Source organism: Felis catus, chromosome B1 (assembly GCF_018350175.1).
Source record: "Felis catus isolate Fca126 chromosome B1, F.catus_Fca126_mat1.0, whole genome shotgun sequence".
In the NCBI taxonomy this organism is placed as follows: domain Eukaryota; kingdom Metazoa; phylum Chordata; class Mammalia; order Carnivora; family Felidae; genus Felis; species Felis catus.
The window spans coordinates 76949473-76964230 of NC_058371.1; the positions used below are offsets into that span (position 1 = coordinate 76949473).

A 14758-nucleotide genomic window follows, 5' to 3' on the forward strand; every position below is an offset into this window, starting at 1 on the left:
CATTCATAGCAGCTGTGCTTGTCAAGTACTTTCTTTGTGCCAGGATCTCTGCTAAGCACTTTACATAAATTATTAGCCTTTGTGTCAACTTGTTAATAAGTAAGTATCATATTTGAAAAATGGAAATGTAAGAAATTGGGAAATTTTTGAAATTAGGAAAAGCAATTTTTAATTAATACAACAGTTTTTAGATGGATAAAATGATCCAAAACTGGATTTTTGAGCGCTGAATTTGTGTCTCCTAGATTTATGTTGGTTTTGAATTAGGTTACTCAAGATACTTCTTCATTTTTAAAACAGGGATATCTAGGTGCACTTGGGTGGCTCAGTTGGGTAAGTGTCAGACTTTGGCTCAGGTCATGATCTTACTGTTCATGGGTTTGAGCCCCCATCACGCTCTGTGCTGACAGCTCAGAGCCTGGAGCCTGCTTTGGATTCTGTCTCCTTTTCTCTCCCTCCCTCCCTCCCTCCCTCCCTCTTTCTCTCTTTCTCTCTCCCCCCCCCCCCACTTGTTCTCTCTCTGTCTCTTTCTGTCTCTCTCTCTCTCTAAAAAATAAACATTAACAAAAATTTTAAACAAGGGTATCTAGGGACATCTTGGTGGCCCTTGAGCATCCAGCTTTTGATTTCAGCTCAGGTCATGATCCCAGGGGTGTGGGATCAGGCCTAACTTTGGTGTGGAGCCTGCCTATGATTCTCTCTCTCTCTCTCTCTCTCTCTCTCTCTCTCTCTCTCTCTCTCTCCCCCCCCCCCCTTTTCTCTTTCTCTCCCTTTCTAGGCACATGCTCTCTCTCAAATAAAAACAAACAAAAAACAGGGATATCTAGCTCACATATGTACTGTAAGAATGTGTAATAATATCTCATAAACTGCAAAGTGTTAGCTAGAGGTATTAATAACCTTAGGTAACATTTCCTAAAATTTTTAAAAAGAAAAAAACTTAGAATGTATCAACTCTAAAAAAGCCTTTTCTTTTTACAGTTAACTTTTACTAGTAATTAGATGAAAGTCTGTTATATGCCTTTGAAGGGGTCTATGAAACCAAAGCAGTTTGTTTTTAATTGATGTAGTAGAAGATGATTGTAATTTGCTTGACATTTCATATGCTTTTCATAGTAACGTTTGGATGCCCTTTGGACTTCTGAAGAGTAGTTTTGCTTTTAATTATTTTCTTGAGGTAGGATAATGTAGCTTATTGGGACTACTGTGTACTATTGGGCTTCTGACAGATAATGCACAGTACCATATGTACCATTAGAAGATTATGATGTTTAATTACCTTTTTCCTAACAGACTCTGCTAATTTCATCAGGCTTGCTTAGTAGCTTTTTTTCTTTAATATTATTCATCAAATAAGCTTCAAAATAGTAATAATTATTATAATGAATAACTTACTGTATGCCAGGCACTGAGCTAGGCATTTTACATGCAGTATTTTTGTTTCTCTACTAATTAGCAAAATTACTTCTCAAGAAAGGTAATAAAAAGATTTTTTTTTAATTGTAATACTCTTAGGACACTTGATTTAGAAAGTTTTGTTTTGCATATCTTGTTCTGGAAGGGTTATTATTATTTCTCAAACAGAATACTTACACTTGGGCACCTGGGTAGCTCAGTCAGTTGAGTATCTGGCTCTTAATTTCGGGTCAGGTCATGATCCCAGGATGGTTGGATCGAGTCCTGCACCAGGCTCCATGCTGGGTATGGAGCCTGCTTGGGATTCTGTCTCCCGTTGCCCCTCTCCCCTGCTTGCACTCTCTTTCTCTAAAATTAAAAAAAAAAAAAAAGAGTTGTTAAAAAAATTACTTATCACTCTACCACAGTTGTCAATTTTGCTCTTTGTGAGATTAGAATATCTTAAGAGTAGTGATTTTTTTTCTATTTATACATTTTCAAGGGTTTTGGTGGGTTTTTTCTTTAATTTTTTCTTTTCCTATTTCAATCCAGATTCTTCTATTTTTTCCAAATGTAATGCTTCTGTTGGTAGTCCTCACAGTGTAATTTTTAAATTATTCTGTTTTATTTGAACCACTTTTTTATCTTGTTTTGGTGGAAGTGCTTTTTATTCTGTAGATTTAAAAATCTTATATAATTTTATTAGCTTTTTATAATTTTTAAAATTATTTTTCTATGTCCTAGGGCTATTTATTTTTACTTTGTTATGACCTTGAATTGCACCTCTCTAATCAATACCTATTTTTTATTGATTTTTTTCCAGGAAGTTATGACCATTTTAAATGACCAGTATTTTTGCTCTTCTTCCCTTAATCAATTTGCTGATGTAAAAAAATACTCTGTCAAGCTTTTATAGTTAAACTGTACAAAGAGCTCCCTGTAGGAGATAGTGCTAGGCATCTTCTTGAATTGCCTTCCAATTGTTACTCTTAATATACTGTGTAAGTAAGAGGAGCCATCAGCATTTACTTTTAGTTCTTTTGCAGAGATGAATAAACATCTTGAAATGCTGATTTAGACAATGTTTTAAAAATGCTACGAAGCACTTTGGTGTATGACTGACTCTTGCTTAGTTAAATGTTTTGCAGCATTATAACGTAGTTGGATTCAGCTCATCTTTTAAAGCAGTTGTCAGAAAAATATGGGCCAGCATGGTAGAATGTATTAGCTCAATACATTGTCTCCATTTTATTATGAAGCTGCTGAGGAAGCTGTGATATACAGCACTGTCATTACAGATCTATTGTTAGGATGGTTCCACAGTCTTCTTTGCACTGCCATTAATTTATAGCAGTAAACAATATGTAGCCTTCCAACTGCAGCAAAGCAGAATCTTTTAATGAGGTGGATGTTATTACCACAATAAATCAGTGCTTTCGCGTAATGTATAATTCAATGTGTGTATTCCCACTGTAACTTCTCTGAGTAAGCTGATAGTGTATCATTGTCATTGCACAGCTCCACTGGTCTTTTTTTTTTTTTTTTAACCTTCTTTTATTTGGGGACTTCTTTTTTATATGCTTACAAATAAATGTGGTATGTCTTGATAGCTGTCCTGTAGCAGGCTTCAGAAACCAACTGTAACAATAACAGCCAGAATCAATACTGTGGGTTCTACCTATATGGATCTCTGCAAGATGCCATTTTTTTCTCAGATGCTGGTGAAATCAATCCTAATTGGTTTTAGCATTATATTCAAGAAACGTGATTCTATAACTATTGATTTTGGAGGTATACTCATTTGGAGAGTAATAAAAATAGCAGATAAAGTGAATACTTAATATGCTGCAGAACTATACAAAAAGAGCATTGATTCTATTTTTAATTCATATAATTTGTCTTCCAATGATTTTATTTCTTCTTTCTTTCCTTTTGCATGCCTCAGTCTTTAGGGACAACAACTAAAATACATTTAAAGGCATTCCAAATTGGTTTTGTAACAAAGATTTTTTGGAGTCACTTTCATTCTTAACTGGCATAAATGTAGTAAATCAGATTTAATTCTTCTGTACAGAAACTACTGCTTTAAAAGATGGCATTTTAAATTAGTGTACCATGATACTGATTTAAAATAGTAATCAATGAAAGATTTTTTGAAGATTTTGCTTGTACAGTAAAAAATGACTTACAATATTGATTCAAACCAATCTATAGAAAGAGGACAGTGCTAAAGATAAATAGTTTTAAAAAATAGTTAACAATTAACATAAGATAGCCAAAATGATGAATTTAAAATGTTGCTTTAAATCACATGTTAACATGAAAAGCAATTTAAAAACAAATTCAACTTTGCTTCATTTTTAACAAAATATTTCTGAATACGTCTGTTTTTAAACTCACAGTTTTTATTTATTTCAGTTTAACACATATCCCCCATAAATAATAAGATAAATTTAAGTATTTTCTTCCTCTTATTAGTGAAGAGTGACTAACTCCTAAGTTTTCATTAAGTAACCTTATATATATAGCTTTTTTTCAGTGAAATGGTAATTATATTTTAAATAAAGAATAGACATTTTCTAGAGATCAGAATGTTTTATGAAAATGAGTTATTACTTAAAGCAGTTGATTTTAACATTCTTTGAGCCGTCAGACCCCTCTGAGAATCTTAATACTCTGTATGCCTTCCTTAAGAAAACGTTCATGTGCATAATCACACAAAATTTTGCATACTTTTTAATGGAGTTCGTGTATTCCCTAAGTAACAACAGCTACAGCAACAATACTGATACCACCTAACGTTTATCAAGCTACTATCTTATGCCAAGCAATGTTCCAGGGGTTTTACAGGCTATTATTTCAATCAAACTTTACCCCAATTCTGGAAGATAATCTTAAAAGAAATAGTTAGCAATCATTGAATGTTGTCAGGCATGGTTTGTAGGACTTTACATGTAATTATTCATTTTCAAAATAACCTTCTGACTGGGTGCTATTACTATCCCAGTGAGGCCACGTTCTTCAACACTTTGCTATACTGCTTTTTGGCCCTCTGCTATAATGTATTATTTTTTGGTACAAGCTGGTACTCTGTCTTCTATTCTTTGTATGTTTGTATATATAATATATATACATATACATATACATATATATATATTATATTTTAGGCAGGGATTTTTTATATTCTAAATTCTACTTTTATGTATACTAGTAGAAATTTCTAGATTTACATTAATCCCTTTTCACTCAGTCTCTTCCTTACACTCCTCGTTCCCTTCCAGTTTTGCTTCATCTTCTTCTTAGAAGCTATTGTAAATTAATCCTCTAACATCAAGATTGTGTTTCTGGTTGTTGCTTCTAATTAACTAAATAGGATTTTATAGGTGCTTTCCAAAGTATTATATAGCTAATACTCACTTTATGTAATTGTCTTTATGAAAATGCTTGTTATGGGCTGATTAAAAACCTGTATTCAACAGAAATTGGACTCATTGAGAAATGACCGGTTTCTTCTTTCACTTTTTTGTGTATGTTTAACCTGCATTGGAAAAAAAAAATTCTATCCACTCTCTGTATATAACACAATGTTTTAGCTCCAATAGTGTATATATGTATTTTAAAATTCACTTTCACACTGGCTAATAGGACAACACTTAAAAAAAGAAATAAAAGATGATTACATTTATGCATTCTTATTTTGTTTTTTCCTTCTCTATTGGCAGCCAGTAGGAGCTTTGAATCCAAAAAGAGCAGCATTCTTTGCAGAACGTTATGAATCGTGGGAAGATGATCAAGTTCCCAGGTTCCACTATGGTACTCATTACTCAACTGCAAGTTTCGTTCTTGCATGGCTGCTAAGAATAGTAAGTTCAGTTTGAGTAATAAACCATGAATACATAAATTCAGTGTTGTGAAGAATATGCAGCAATTAAAAGTCATCAGCATCTTTTTTGAATGCTAATTTTTTTCAGTGATTAGATTTCTAATTATAAATATCTCTTTATCCCATTTGGTATGTATCTGATAACATTTTACAATAGAATAACCTTGAAAATGTTTCACCTGGAACGATGTGAATTTTTTTTTCTTAAATTTGCCTCTTCAAATGGTCGATATCTCCTCAGACTCTAAATTGTAACATAGGTTATTTGAAATAGAGTCTATTAAAATAAGAGCTAAATAAGATTTTGTTAAGATAGACATACATTCATATGTTTCAGAAACTTCAGTTGCCCCAAATGGAATAAGGTATGTTTATAGATTATACCAAGGCTGCTGTGTATTGATAATATATTGGTTAAACAAGAAATGTTTCTGTAAAATTGAAAGGTGATTCATCTACTTGAAAGTAATTTCTTTGGGAAAGCATTAGCAGCACATCATTAATTAAAGCTTGTTAGAAGGGTAAGGCAGACATAAATCCTAGAAGTAATTTATAGTGCTTAGCTAATTTCAAGCAATTATCCACTAATATGTGTTTAAGTGTTCTTTAACTAAGAGGAGGCTTTTAAATCTTCTAAACATTTTTCTTTTCTTAATCATAAATTAAATATTGAGCCATAACAATCAGAAAATTACATATTAGGCTATTCCTCTATATTATGAAGAAAATGCAATCTAATATATGTCTGAATTTTATTAATAAATTGTTCTTAGAAAAGAAGAGAATCTGAAAAATGTTGAAAATGCCAAATTTTGGAAATATTTCTTTTGTTCTGAAACAAAAATAATTTAAGTACATTAATGTAGTAATTTAGATATAATTCCCATTCTATATCTAGTTTGTATATATCTGGTTAATGTCTATTAGTCATTACAGTATCTAAATATAATGATTTATAAAAACCATATTTTTATGCGTGAGGAAACATACCGATTTTTTTAATTGCTTATTTTTTAGGAACCTTTCACAACTTATTTCCTAAATTTGCAAGGAGGGAAATTTGATCATGCAGATCGAACCTTTTCATCAGTTTCCAGAGCCTGGCGAAACTGTCAGCGTGATACATCTGATATTAAGGTACAGAAATGTTTCTTTTTTTTCACCCAGAAATGTTTGATTTTACAGTTATTATTGTCAGTATGTTCCTTGTTGAATGAATGTTGACAATTTCTCTCCTAGCAGTGTAGCACTGTTTACTGAAGAGAAGCCTCAAAGCCTGAAGCTTTAATTAAATGACCAAGAACCACTGTATAGAATTTCTCTCTGCCTATCTCTCTCTTTTCTTTGTCTGTCACTACCTGCTGTATGTCTCCCTGTCTCTTTCTCTTTAGTTGTAGAATGGTTGTTTTTCTGCTTCCTTTAAGTATTTTTTTAAAGGAAAAATATAGTAGTATGAATGTAAGATAGCATGCTTAATGGCATTCCAGACTCAGTGAATAAAATTAATACAGTCAGTAAAATACCGTGAGAAGAATCTCAGCATTTTAATTTAATGTATTTCATTTCATTTCATTTCATTTTATTTTAGAGATCCCATGTGTCTTTTCTTAAGGTAATCCTCTTTTACCTGCTACCAGTTCTAAATTCATACCTGCTTCTCTTTGGTATAAAACTGCACTATTAGTGAGGGGAAAGAAGAGTTCTGCTCCTATCTATATGTTCACTACTGTAAAAAATCAAAAACTTTGCATAGTAGCTAACATAATTCATACTAGATCTTTGTTTCTACCCTCAGAAATTACAGTATTTTACTTTCATAACATAATGTCTCTATCTGCTGGGTCAGATGCTGTTGAATATACTGAGATATGCCTATGGATGTAAACTCCTTATGGTCTCATAAAGAAATATGATTTATGTGTAACTATTTATACTATATGGAAGAAAATGATAGGCACCATATAAGAAATATTGGGGTTTAGAAGAGGAAAAGCTACATTACTAATGTTTAAACATGTTACTATAGAGTACTTTAAAATATTAATATGATAATTATATATTTTAATATGATACTTTATAAAATGTATTCACACACTTTATCTTATAGTAGAGTATAACATTGCCTCTATCAAAGCTATTTTATTGAAGATTACATTATATGAAGGAATCTTTTATTTGGGGAAGTCGATAGGAGTTTTTGATATTGCAAATAATGTACTCTGAAATTCTCTTGAAATTATATATCATATTCTTTAAGAGTTATCAGTAGAGGAGCTCCTGGCTGGCTCAGTTGGTAGAGCAAGTGACTCTTGATCTGAGGCTTGTGAGTTTAAGCCCCTCATTGGGCCCAGAGCTTACTTTAAAAAAAAAAAAGAATCATCAGTAGATAATTTTGAAATGAGTAATTAGATAACAGTAAATGAGAATAGCTAATAGATTTAATAATTATTGTTGAGTTCTACTTCTGATCCCAAAGCTATTGAATTACTCATTTACCTCTTTTGAGAAGTAAGGGATATGGACACATGAAAATAGTGTTAAGCCTAACTTTTTTGTCAAATTGAAGACATGCTTTTAAAAAAATTTGTTAGTTCCTTCATTTGTTAAGCATCTCATGACCAAGTTATAACCTCGTACTTGAATTTGGTACTTGAAATTTAAAAATAAAAGCATGAATTTGATTTTTTTTCTGCTCCATAATAAACAGACAGTGTGTATATCTTTAGCTTTCTACCCCTAAGTACTAGACATTCCTGCTTAATGCTTTGTTGGAAAGCAGGTACATCTGATAGATCCTTGTAGTTTTGACATCTCTTTTTCCCAAATCTCAGCCTTTTTCTGTCAAGATTCCTCGGTGAGCACAAGCCTAGTTCCATTTACCCAAACACTTGCCTTAAAATACCCTACCTGTAAAAAAAATTTAAAACCCACACAAAATAGCTGCAACTTTAAAACCAACAAACAAAAAATAAAACCCACATGAACTTCTTTACCTTTCTCTTTCCCAATTTTTCTTATTCCTTCACAAATAATTAAAAATCAAATTCATCTCACTTTCTTTTGAATGCCTCAGCAGACTTTAATAAAACAGCTCTAACTACTAGACAAATACTAGGATTTCAGTTCTTGCTATTGTATTAATTTCTGGCTTTCTAGCAGTGTTATATAAAGCATCTGTATGAAGAAGTAGAGCACAAAGTGAAGGGAAAAGTTAATTATTTTTTTTTTAATTCCAAGTGTCAAGTTGATTTGGCTTGGTTAAAAGTAATAGTTTTATTCATAAATACTATTTCATTATGATCAGGGGCACAGAAATTTTCTTCAGGACTGTTTGCTAAAATGTACTTGTTCTTCTAACTAATCTGCATATTCTCTCTTTTTTTTTTTTTAAACCACAGAATATCTGTAGGGTAGATAGGATGTCCTATCTACCCCATTTTCTCTATTGATAATGAACTAATTTGGTCCTTACAACTTTTCAAATATTTTGAAGAGTATGTAATACATACACCATTGGAATGTGGAATATGGAATCATATTAATTATAGTCTGATCTTTATTTGTATTGTGTTGAATGTCTGAAAATACTAAGGAAAATGTTAAACAGTACAGAGAGAATAGTGAAACATGAGGCTGGGTAGTAAGAATCACTTTGTTGAGTGTATTCTAAAGTATACCTTGCTTGATGAATATGATATCCATTTTCTAAAATGTTTTCATGACGTTTTACAAAAATGAAGTGTTGTGGAGTGCTTGGCTGGCTCAGTCTATAGAGAATGCAACTCTTGATCTCGAGGTTATAAGTTTGAACCCTACATTAGATGTAGAAATTACTTAAAAATAAAATCTTCAAACACATATACACAAATGAAGTGTTGTGAGGTAGATAGAAGATTTATTTAATTATTTATTTTTAGGGAAAAATAACAACATGGTAACATTTCTACTACTTAACTCTTTTTGTCCCCAAGGGGAACTGTCACCTTAATATCTTAGAAACCCTATTTCTTGCATTCTGCTAATACTGAGAGAATAACTTACTAAAAAATAAAGGTTATTCCTATGAAATAAAAGTAAAAATATGAATTCTTTTATTTCAGAGAAGAAAAAGACCTTATTAAACTTTACTAAAACAGCCTTTGATTTTTTTAGCATGATTTATCATTTTAAAATTCCAGGGATCATTTGTACTTTTGTGTATCATTGGTGGTTTCATGTCAGGTATGACCCTCAATGATGTTTTTCATTCTTACTGGATAAACTTTTAGATGTGTTGGTCAGTTCTTTAAGTAGGCTTACTACTAGTCAATAGAAGCATAATGCAAGCCACAATTGCCAGCCACATGTATAATTTTAAATTTTCTTGTAGTCACATTTTAAAAAGTGAACAGAACCGTGTGAATGAAATTAATTTTAGTAATATGTTTAACATATATATCCAAAATATTGTTCTTTCAACATGTAATCAATATGAAATTATTAGATTAATGGCTACCATCTCAAGCCATGGATGCTTAGAACAATATTCCTGATGTACTTCATGTAAATATTGATAGGTAGTAGCAATAATAGGAATTCTTGAGGATTGAAATAGGAAGTGTTAAAATTGGGTTGGAGAATCTTCACTGTGATAAGTAACATTTTAAAATCCCCAAGAGATTCTGTGTTTCAAGTTTTAAAAACTCACTTAAGTTTAGAAACTGAAGTGCAGAATAGATTACTGAATCATTATGGCCAAATTTTGTGAAGCAAATCACAGACTCATAAAGCTTGAATGAATTTCAGTAGGCAATCCACATCTGAATATTACACAGATATCTAAGTTTTTCTAGGTAGTTCATGTCACTGATTTTTCCCCTGGCTCTGAGGCTCCATACTTATTTCAGGTACCCTTATTGTCAGTCATTTAATCTAATGGGTAAGTACAATCTGACTTGCTCATCTTAAACTCTTTTCCTTCTCTTCTAAGGAATTATTAATAATTAGGATTGAAGAGTGGAAGAAGTCATGAATATTACCTAGGTTCATTATTTCAGAATGGAGGGCAGTAGTAGATGGATCTAAAATGAAGATTATTGGAGAACTGTACTTCTCCAGAGGCCTAGAATTTAGGACAGTAATACAGTACTAAAATAACCTGTGTTAAAATTTTAGAAAAATTGGAGTAAAAGGTTTGATGGAATCCTGAGGTAATATTTAATTTTAAACTTTTTATTTTAATTATATTTATGCTCTGTCAAAGCCCTGGTTGTGATACAGCAACAAGTAAGACACAGCCATTGCCTTCAATGAACGTACTCATTAGAGGAGGTACTGATAGTAAAACAGTCCCTGCAGTTCAGTATAATTGAGGCTATGTGGGCTCATAGCATCTGAAATGAAGAGAAGGGAGAGGAAAGAGGAAATCGAAGACCTACCATGAAAGGCTGCATAAGCTTTGGTGAGGAGGTTGGAATTTATCCTGGGGAAGTAAGGAGACATCGGAAGTATTGAAGCAGAGGCGTGACACGAGCAGATTTTTGTGGTTTTAAGAGATCACTGTGGTTGGTGTTTGAATATGTATTATGCGATGAGCAAGAATGGAAACAATCAGTAAACTTTTAAAATAGAGGAGAGGCAGTGGCGGCTTGAATAAAGTAGTGGCAATGGTAGTAGAGAAATGTAGATGAATTTCATAATGTACTTAGAAGGTAAAAACTGTTGTGATTTGGTGATTGATTGATCCTGTAGACCAGAGAGAAAGAAATGAAATTTGACTAGGACATGCGTGTGGAGTACACAGAGGAGCAGGTTTAGTTAGGAAATAAGTATCCAGCTCCCCGCCTTCATGGAAAACCTCCTATGACAGCTGAACTAAAATCCTCGAAAACACACCTAAGTCAGCATTTATTGATTATTAATCACATGCAGTACAAACTAGGCAGCACTTGGAGTAAAAGGGTAAGACAATCAGTTCTTTATTTCACTTATCTTCGGATGAGAATGACAGGTATACATGAAACTATTTTTTAAAAAATTTTAATGTTTATTTATTTTTGGGAAAGAGTGTGAGTGAGGGAAGAGGAGCAGAGAGAGAGGGAGACACAGAATCCGAAGCAGGCTCCAGGGTCTGAGCTGTCAGCACAGAGCCCGATATGGGGCCCGAACCCACAAACCATGAGATCATCTGAGCCGAAGTTGGACGCTTGCTGGACTGAGCCACCCAGGTGCCCCAACATAAAACTATTTTTAATACAAGTCAGACATTGATAAGTGGTGTCATAAGATATATACAAAATGAAATTAATTCTAACTGGGGAGGTGAAGGAGTGACTTCATAGAGCGTCTGGAGTTGTATCTTAAAGGATGCTAGAGAGTCTTAACTAACCTCCCAGATTTATGTCTCTAGCCTGTATGTTTCTCCTGACATCTAAGTCCCTCGTCAATATCTCCCTTGGAATATATAAGATGTATCTCAAAATTAACATGTTCAAAACCAAATTCCTCATCTTTACTCCTTTAAACCTGCCCTTCCCGCAGTCTTTGCCCTTCAAGTAACTGGTTTTCCAGTTGAGAGTAAAAGCTGAAGTCCTTACTGTGCAAGACTATGCCACCTACCCCTACCTTCCAAAATCCTATTAGTCTTGACCTCTTTTTGTACTGTTGGCTCCCTTGCTCACTCTGTTCTAACTAAGCACGTCCTCCAGGGTATTCTTCAAATATTCCAGTATCTTCCCAACTCATGGCCTTTGTTTTTATTTTTCCTTTTTCCTTAAAAATTCCTTCAGATAGATATCCTTAAGGATTTATTCCTTCACCCTTTTCAAGTATTTGCTCAAATGTCACCTTTTTAAAAATGTTTATTTATTTTGAGAGAGAGAGTGAGCATGTGCGAGCAGGGGAGGAGCAGAGAAAGAGGGAGAGAGAGAATCCCAAGTAGGCTGTGTGCTGTCAGTGCAGAGCCTGATGTGGAGCTCAATCCCACAAACTGTGAGATCATGACCTAAGCCAAAATCAACTAGGATGCTTAACGGACTGAGCCACCCAGGTGCCTCTCCGATGTCACCCTCTTAGTAAGATGTCACCTTCTCTGTCTTCTCCATTTAAAATTACATCCCGGGGCACCCAGGTGGCTCAGTCAGTTAAGCTCCAACTTCGGCTCAGGTTATGATCTTGTGGTTAGTGAGTTCAAGCCCCGCTTTGGGCTCTGTACTGACAGCTCATAGCCTGGAGCCTGCTTTGGATTCTGTGTCTCCCTTTCTCTCCCCTCCTTCCCAACTCGTGCTCTGTCTCTCTCTGTCTCTCAAAAATAAACAGTAAAAAAAATAAATAAAATAAAATTACATCTCTCACACCAAGCCCTTTTATTCCCAATTTCATTTTTCTTCATATGACTCACCGTCTGACATACATATATTTATTTGTTTATTATGTCTTATTTTGTTGGAACATTAGGTCCATGACAGCATGAATTGAACTGTTTTGCTCACCGGTTTTTTCCCAGAGCTTAAAACAATTAAGTAGTTAAGAGGATGAATTCAAGGGATTGGGTTAAAAGTAATTCTCCAGGACGTGGAATTTGGTTGACTATAAGGATAGAAAGACAAAAATGTGTTTCTTTATTTTGTTTATTTATTCATTTGAAATATAGTTGACATACAATATTATATTAATTTCAGGTGTACAACATAATGCTTCAACATTTGTATAATTACAGAGTGATCACCATGATAAATCAAGTTACCATCTGTCACCATACAAAATTATATTATTAATTATATTCCCCATGCTGTATAGTACATCTTTGTGACTTATTTATTGTATAACTGGAAGTTTGTTCCTTTTTTAAAGATACTGTTTTTAGATAATCTCTACACACATCATTGGGCTTGAACCCACATTGCTGAGATCAAGAGTCTCATGCTCTACTGACTAAGCCAGCCAAGTGCCCTGGAAGTTTGTTCATTTTAATCACTTTTACCTATTTCACCCAACTTCCCACCACTGTCTCCTCTGGCAACCACTAGATTTTCCTCTATGTCTGTGAGCCTATTTCCGTTTTTTCTGTTTGTTCATTTGTTTGTAGATTTTACATATAAGTGAAACAATACGGTATTTGTCTTTCTCCATCTGACTTATTTCATGTAGCATAATACCATCTAGATCCTTCCATGTTGTAACAAATAGTAAGATTTCATTCTTTTTTTATGGTTGAGTAATATTCTTTCCATCTACCTATCTATTACACACACACACACACACACACACACACACACACACACACACACATTTTCTTCATTCATTCATTCATTCATCTATTCTTGGCCCTTTAGGTTGCTTTTGTATCTTGGCTCTTTAGTAAATAATGCTGCAGGAAACATAGGGCTGTATATATCTTTTTGGATTAGTGTTTTTGTTTTGTTTGGATTAATGCCCAGAAGTGGACTTGCTGGATTGTGTTGTTCGATTTTTAATCTTTTGAGGAACCTCCATACTGTTTTTCAAAGTGGCTGTGCCATTTTGCATTTCCGTCAACAGTGCATGGGGGTTCCCTTGTTATTTCTTACTTTTTGATTTTACCCATTCCACTGTGTGGTCCACTGTGTGATGTGTGGTCATACCTCATTGTGGAAGAGATTTGTATTTCCCTCATGATAGATGATGTTTAGCATCTTTTTGTGTGTCTCTTGACCATATGCCTCAATAGGATTCTTTAGATCAGGTGTCTTCATAAATGATGCTATGAATTACAGTGAAGCAGGCTTATAGAGCAAATGTCTGAATTCAAGTTTTGACATGTTAATATATTTCCACAATAACAAGGATAATATCACCTATTGAAAATCCAAACCTAAGTTTCAGAAATGTCTCATAGGCATGTAGGGTAAGAAAGAATAATGGGTGATACTTATCATGAACTCCAAAAGAGTTGTCTATTCCTTTTTGTCCACTTCGTCACAGTTTTCCATTATCTCCTGAGCCTACTCAAATCAAGCTTTCTTCTGCACTACTTTTGAAATCAGTCTTGTCAGAGGCATTGATGAACAGCTTCTGTGCTGTCAAATGCACATACTCAGTTCTCATTTTACTTGATCTCCCACCATTATTGACAAAATTAATTGATCCTCTTTTTGGGAGGTGGGGAGAGGAGTAACCTTTTCTTTACCTGGTGTCTGGAATAAGGAGCCACCTTTTCCTGGCTATCTTCTTACCATTTATTTTTTTCAGTCTCTTTTACTGGATTATCTTGTTTTCATACCCTAAATTATTAGAGTACCTTAGGGCTCAAGTTTTAGATCTCTTCTGTATGAGTACTTTTTCCCTAGGTGATTGCACCTTATCTCATGGCTCTCCCCCGAATTCTAGATTTATATATCTAGAATTTATATATCTAGCTTCTTTTGAACTAGATATATATTCATAGGTATTTTAAACTGGACATGTCCAATATCAAACTCTTTATTCTCCTCTTACCCTCCTCCCCACCCAAAGAAAACATCT

At 33.7% G+C, this 14758-nt stretch overlaps 1 protein-coding gene across 9 annotated transcripts in view; it reads left to right on the forward strand.

Moving 5' to 3' along the window:
• Nucleotides 1-14758, forward strand: part of LRBA (LPS responsive beige-like anchor protein) — a 775946-nt gene that overhangs the window by 604266 nt on the left and 156922 nt on the right. For all 9 annotated transcript variants that reach the window (XM_023252764.2, XM_045056857.1, XM_023252765.2 and 6 more), the window contains 2 exons: nt 5118-5258; nt 6296-6415. In XM_023252764.2, the coding sequence (XP_023108532.2) occupies nt 5118-5258; nt 6296-6415 (261 nt within the window). The remainder of the gene's footprint in view (nt 1-5117; nt 5259-6295; nt 6416-14758) is intronic.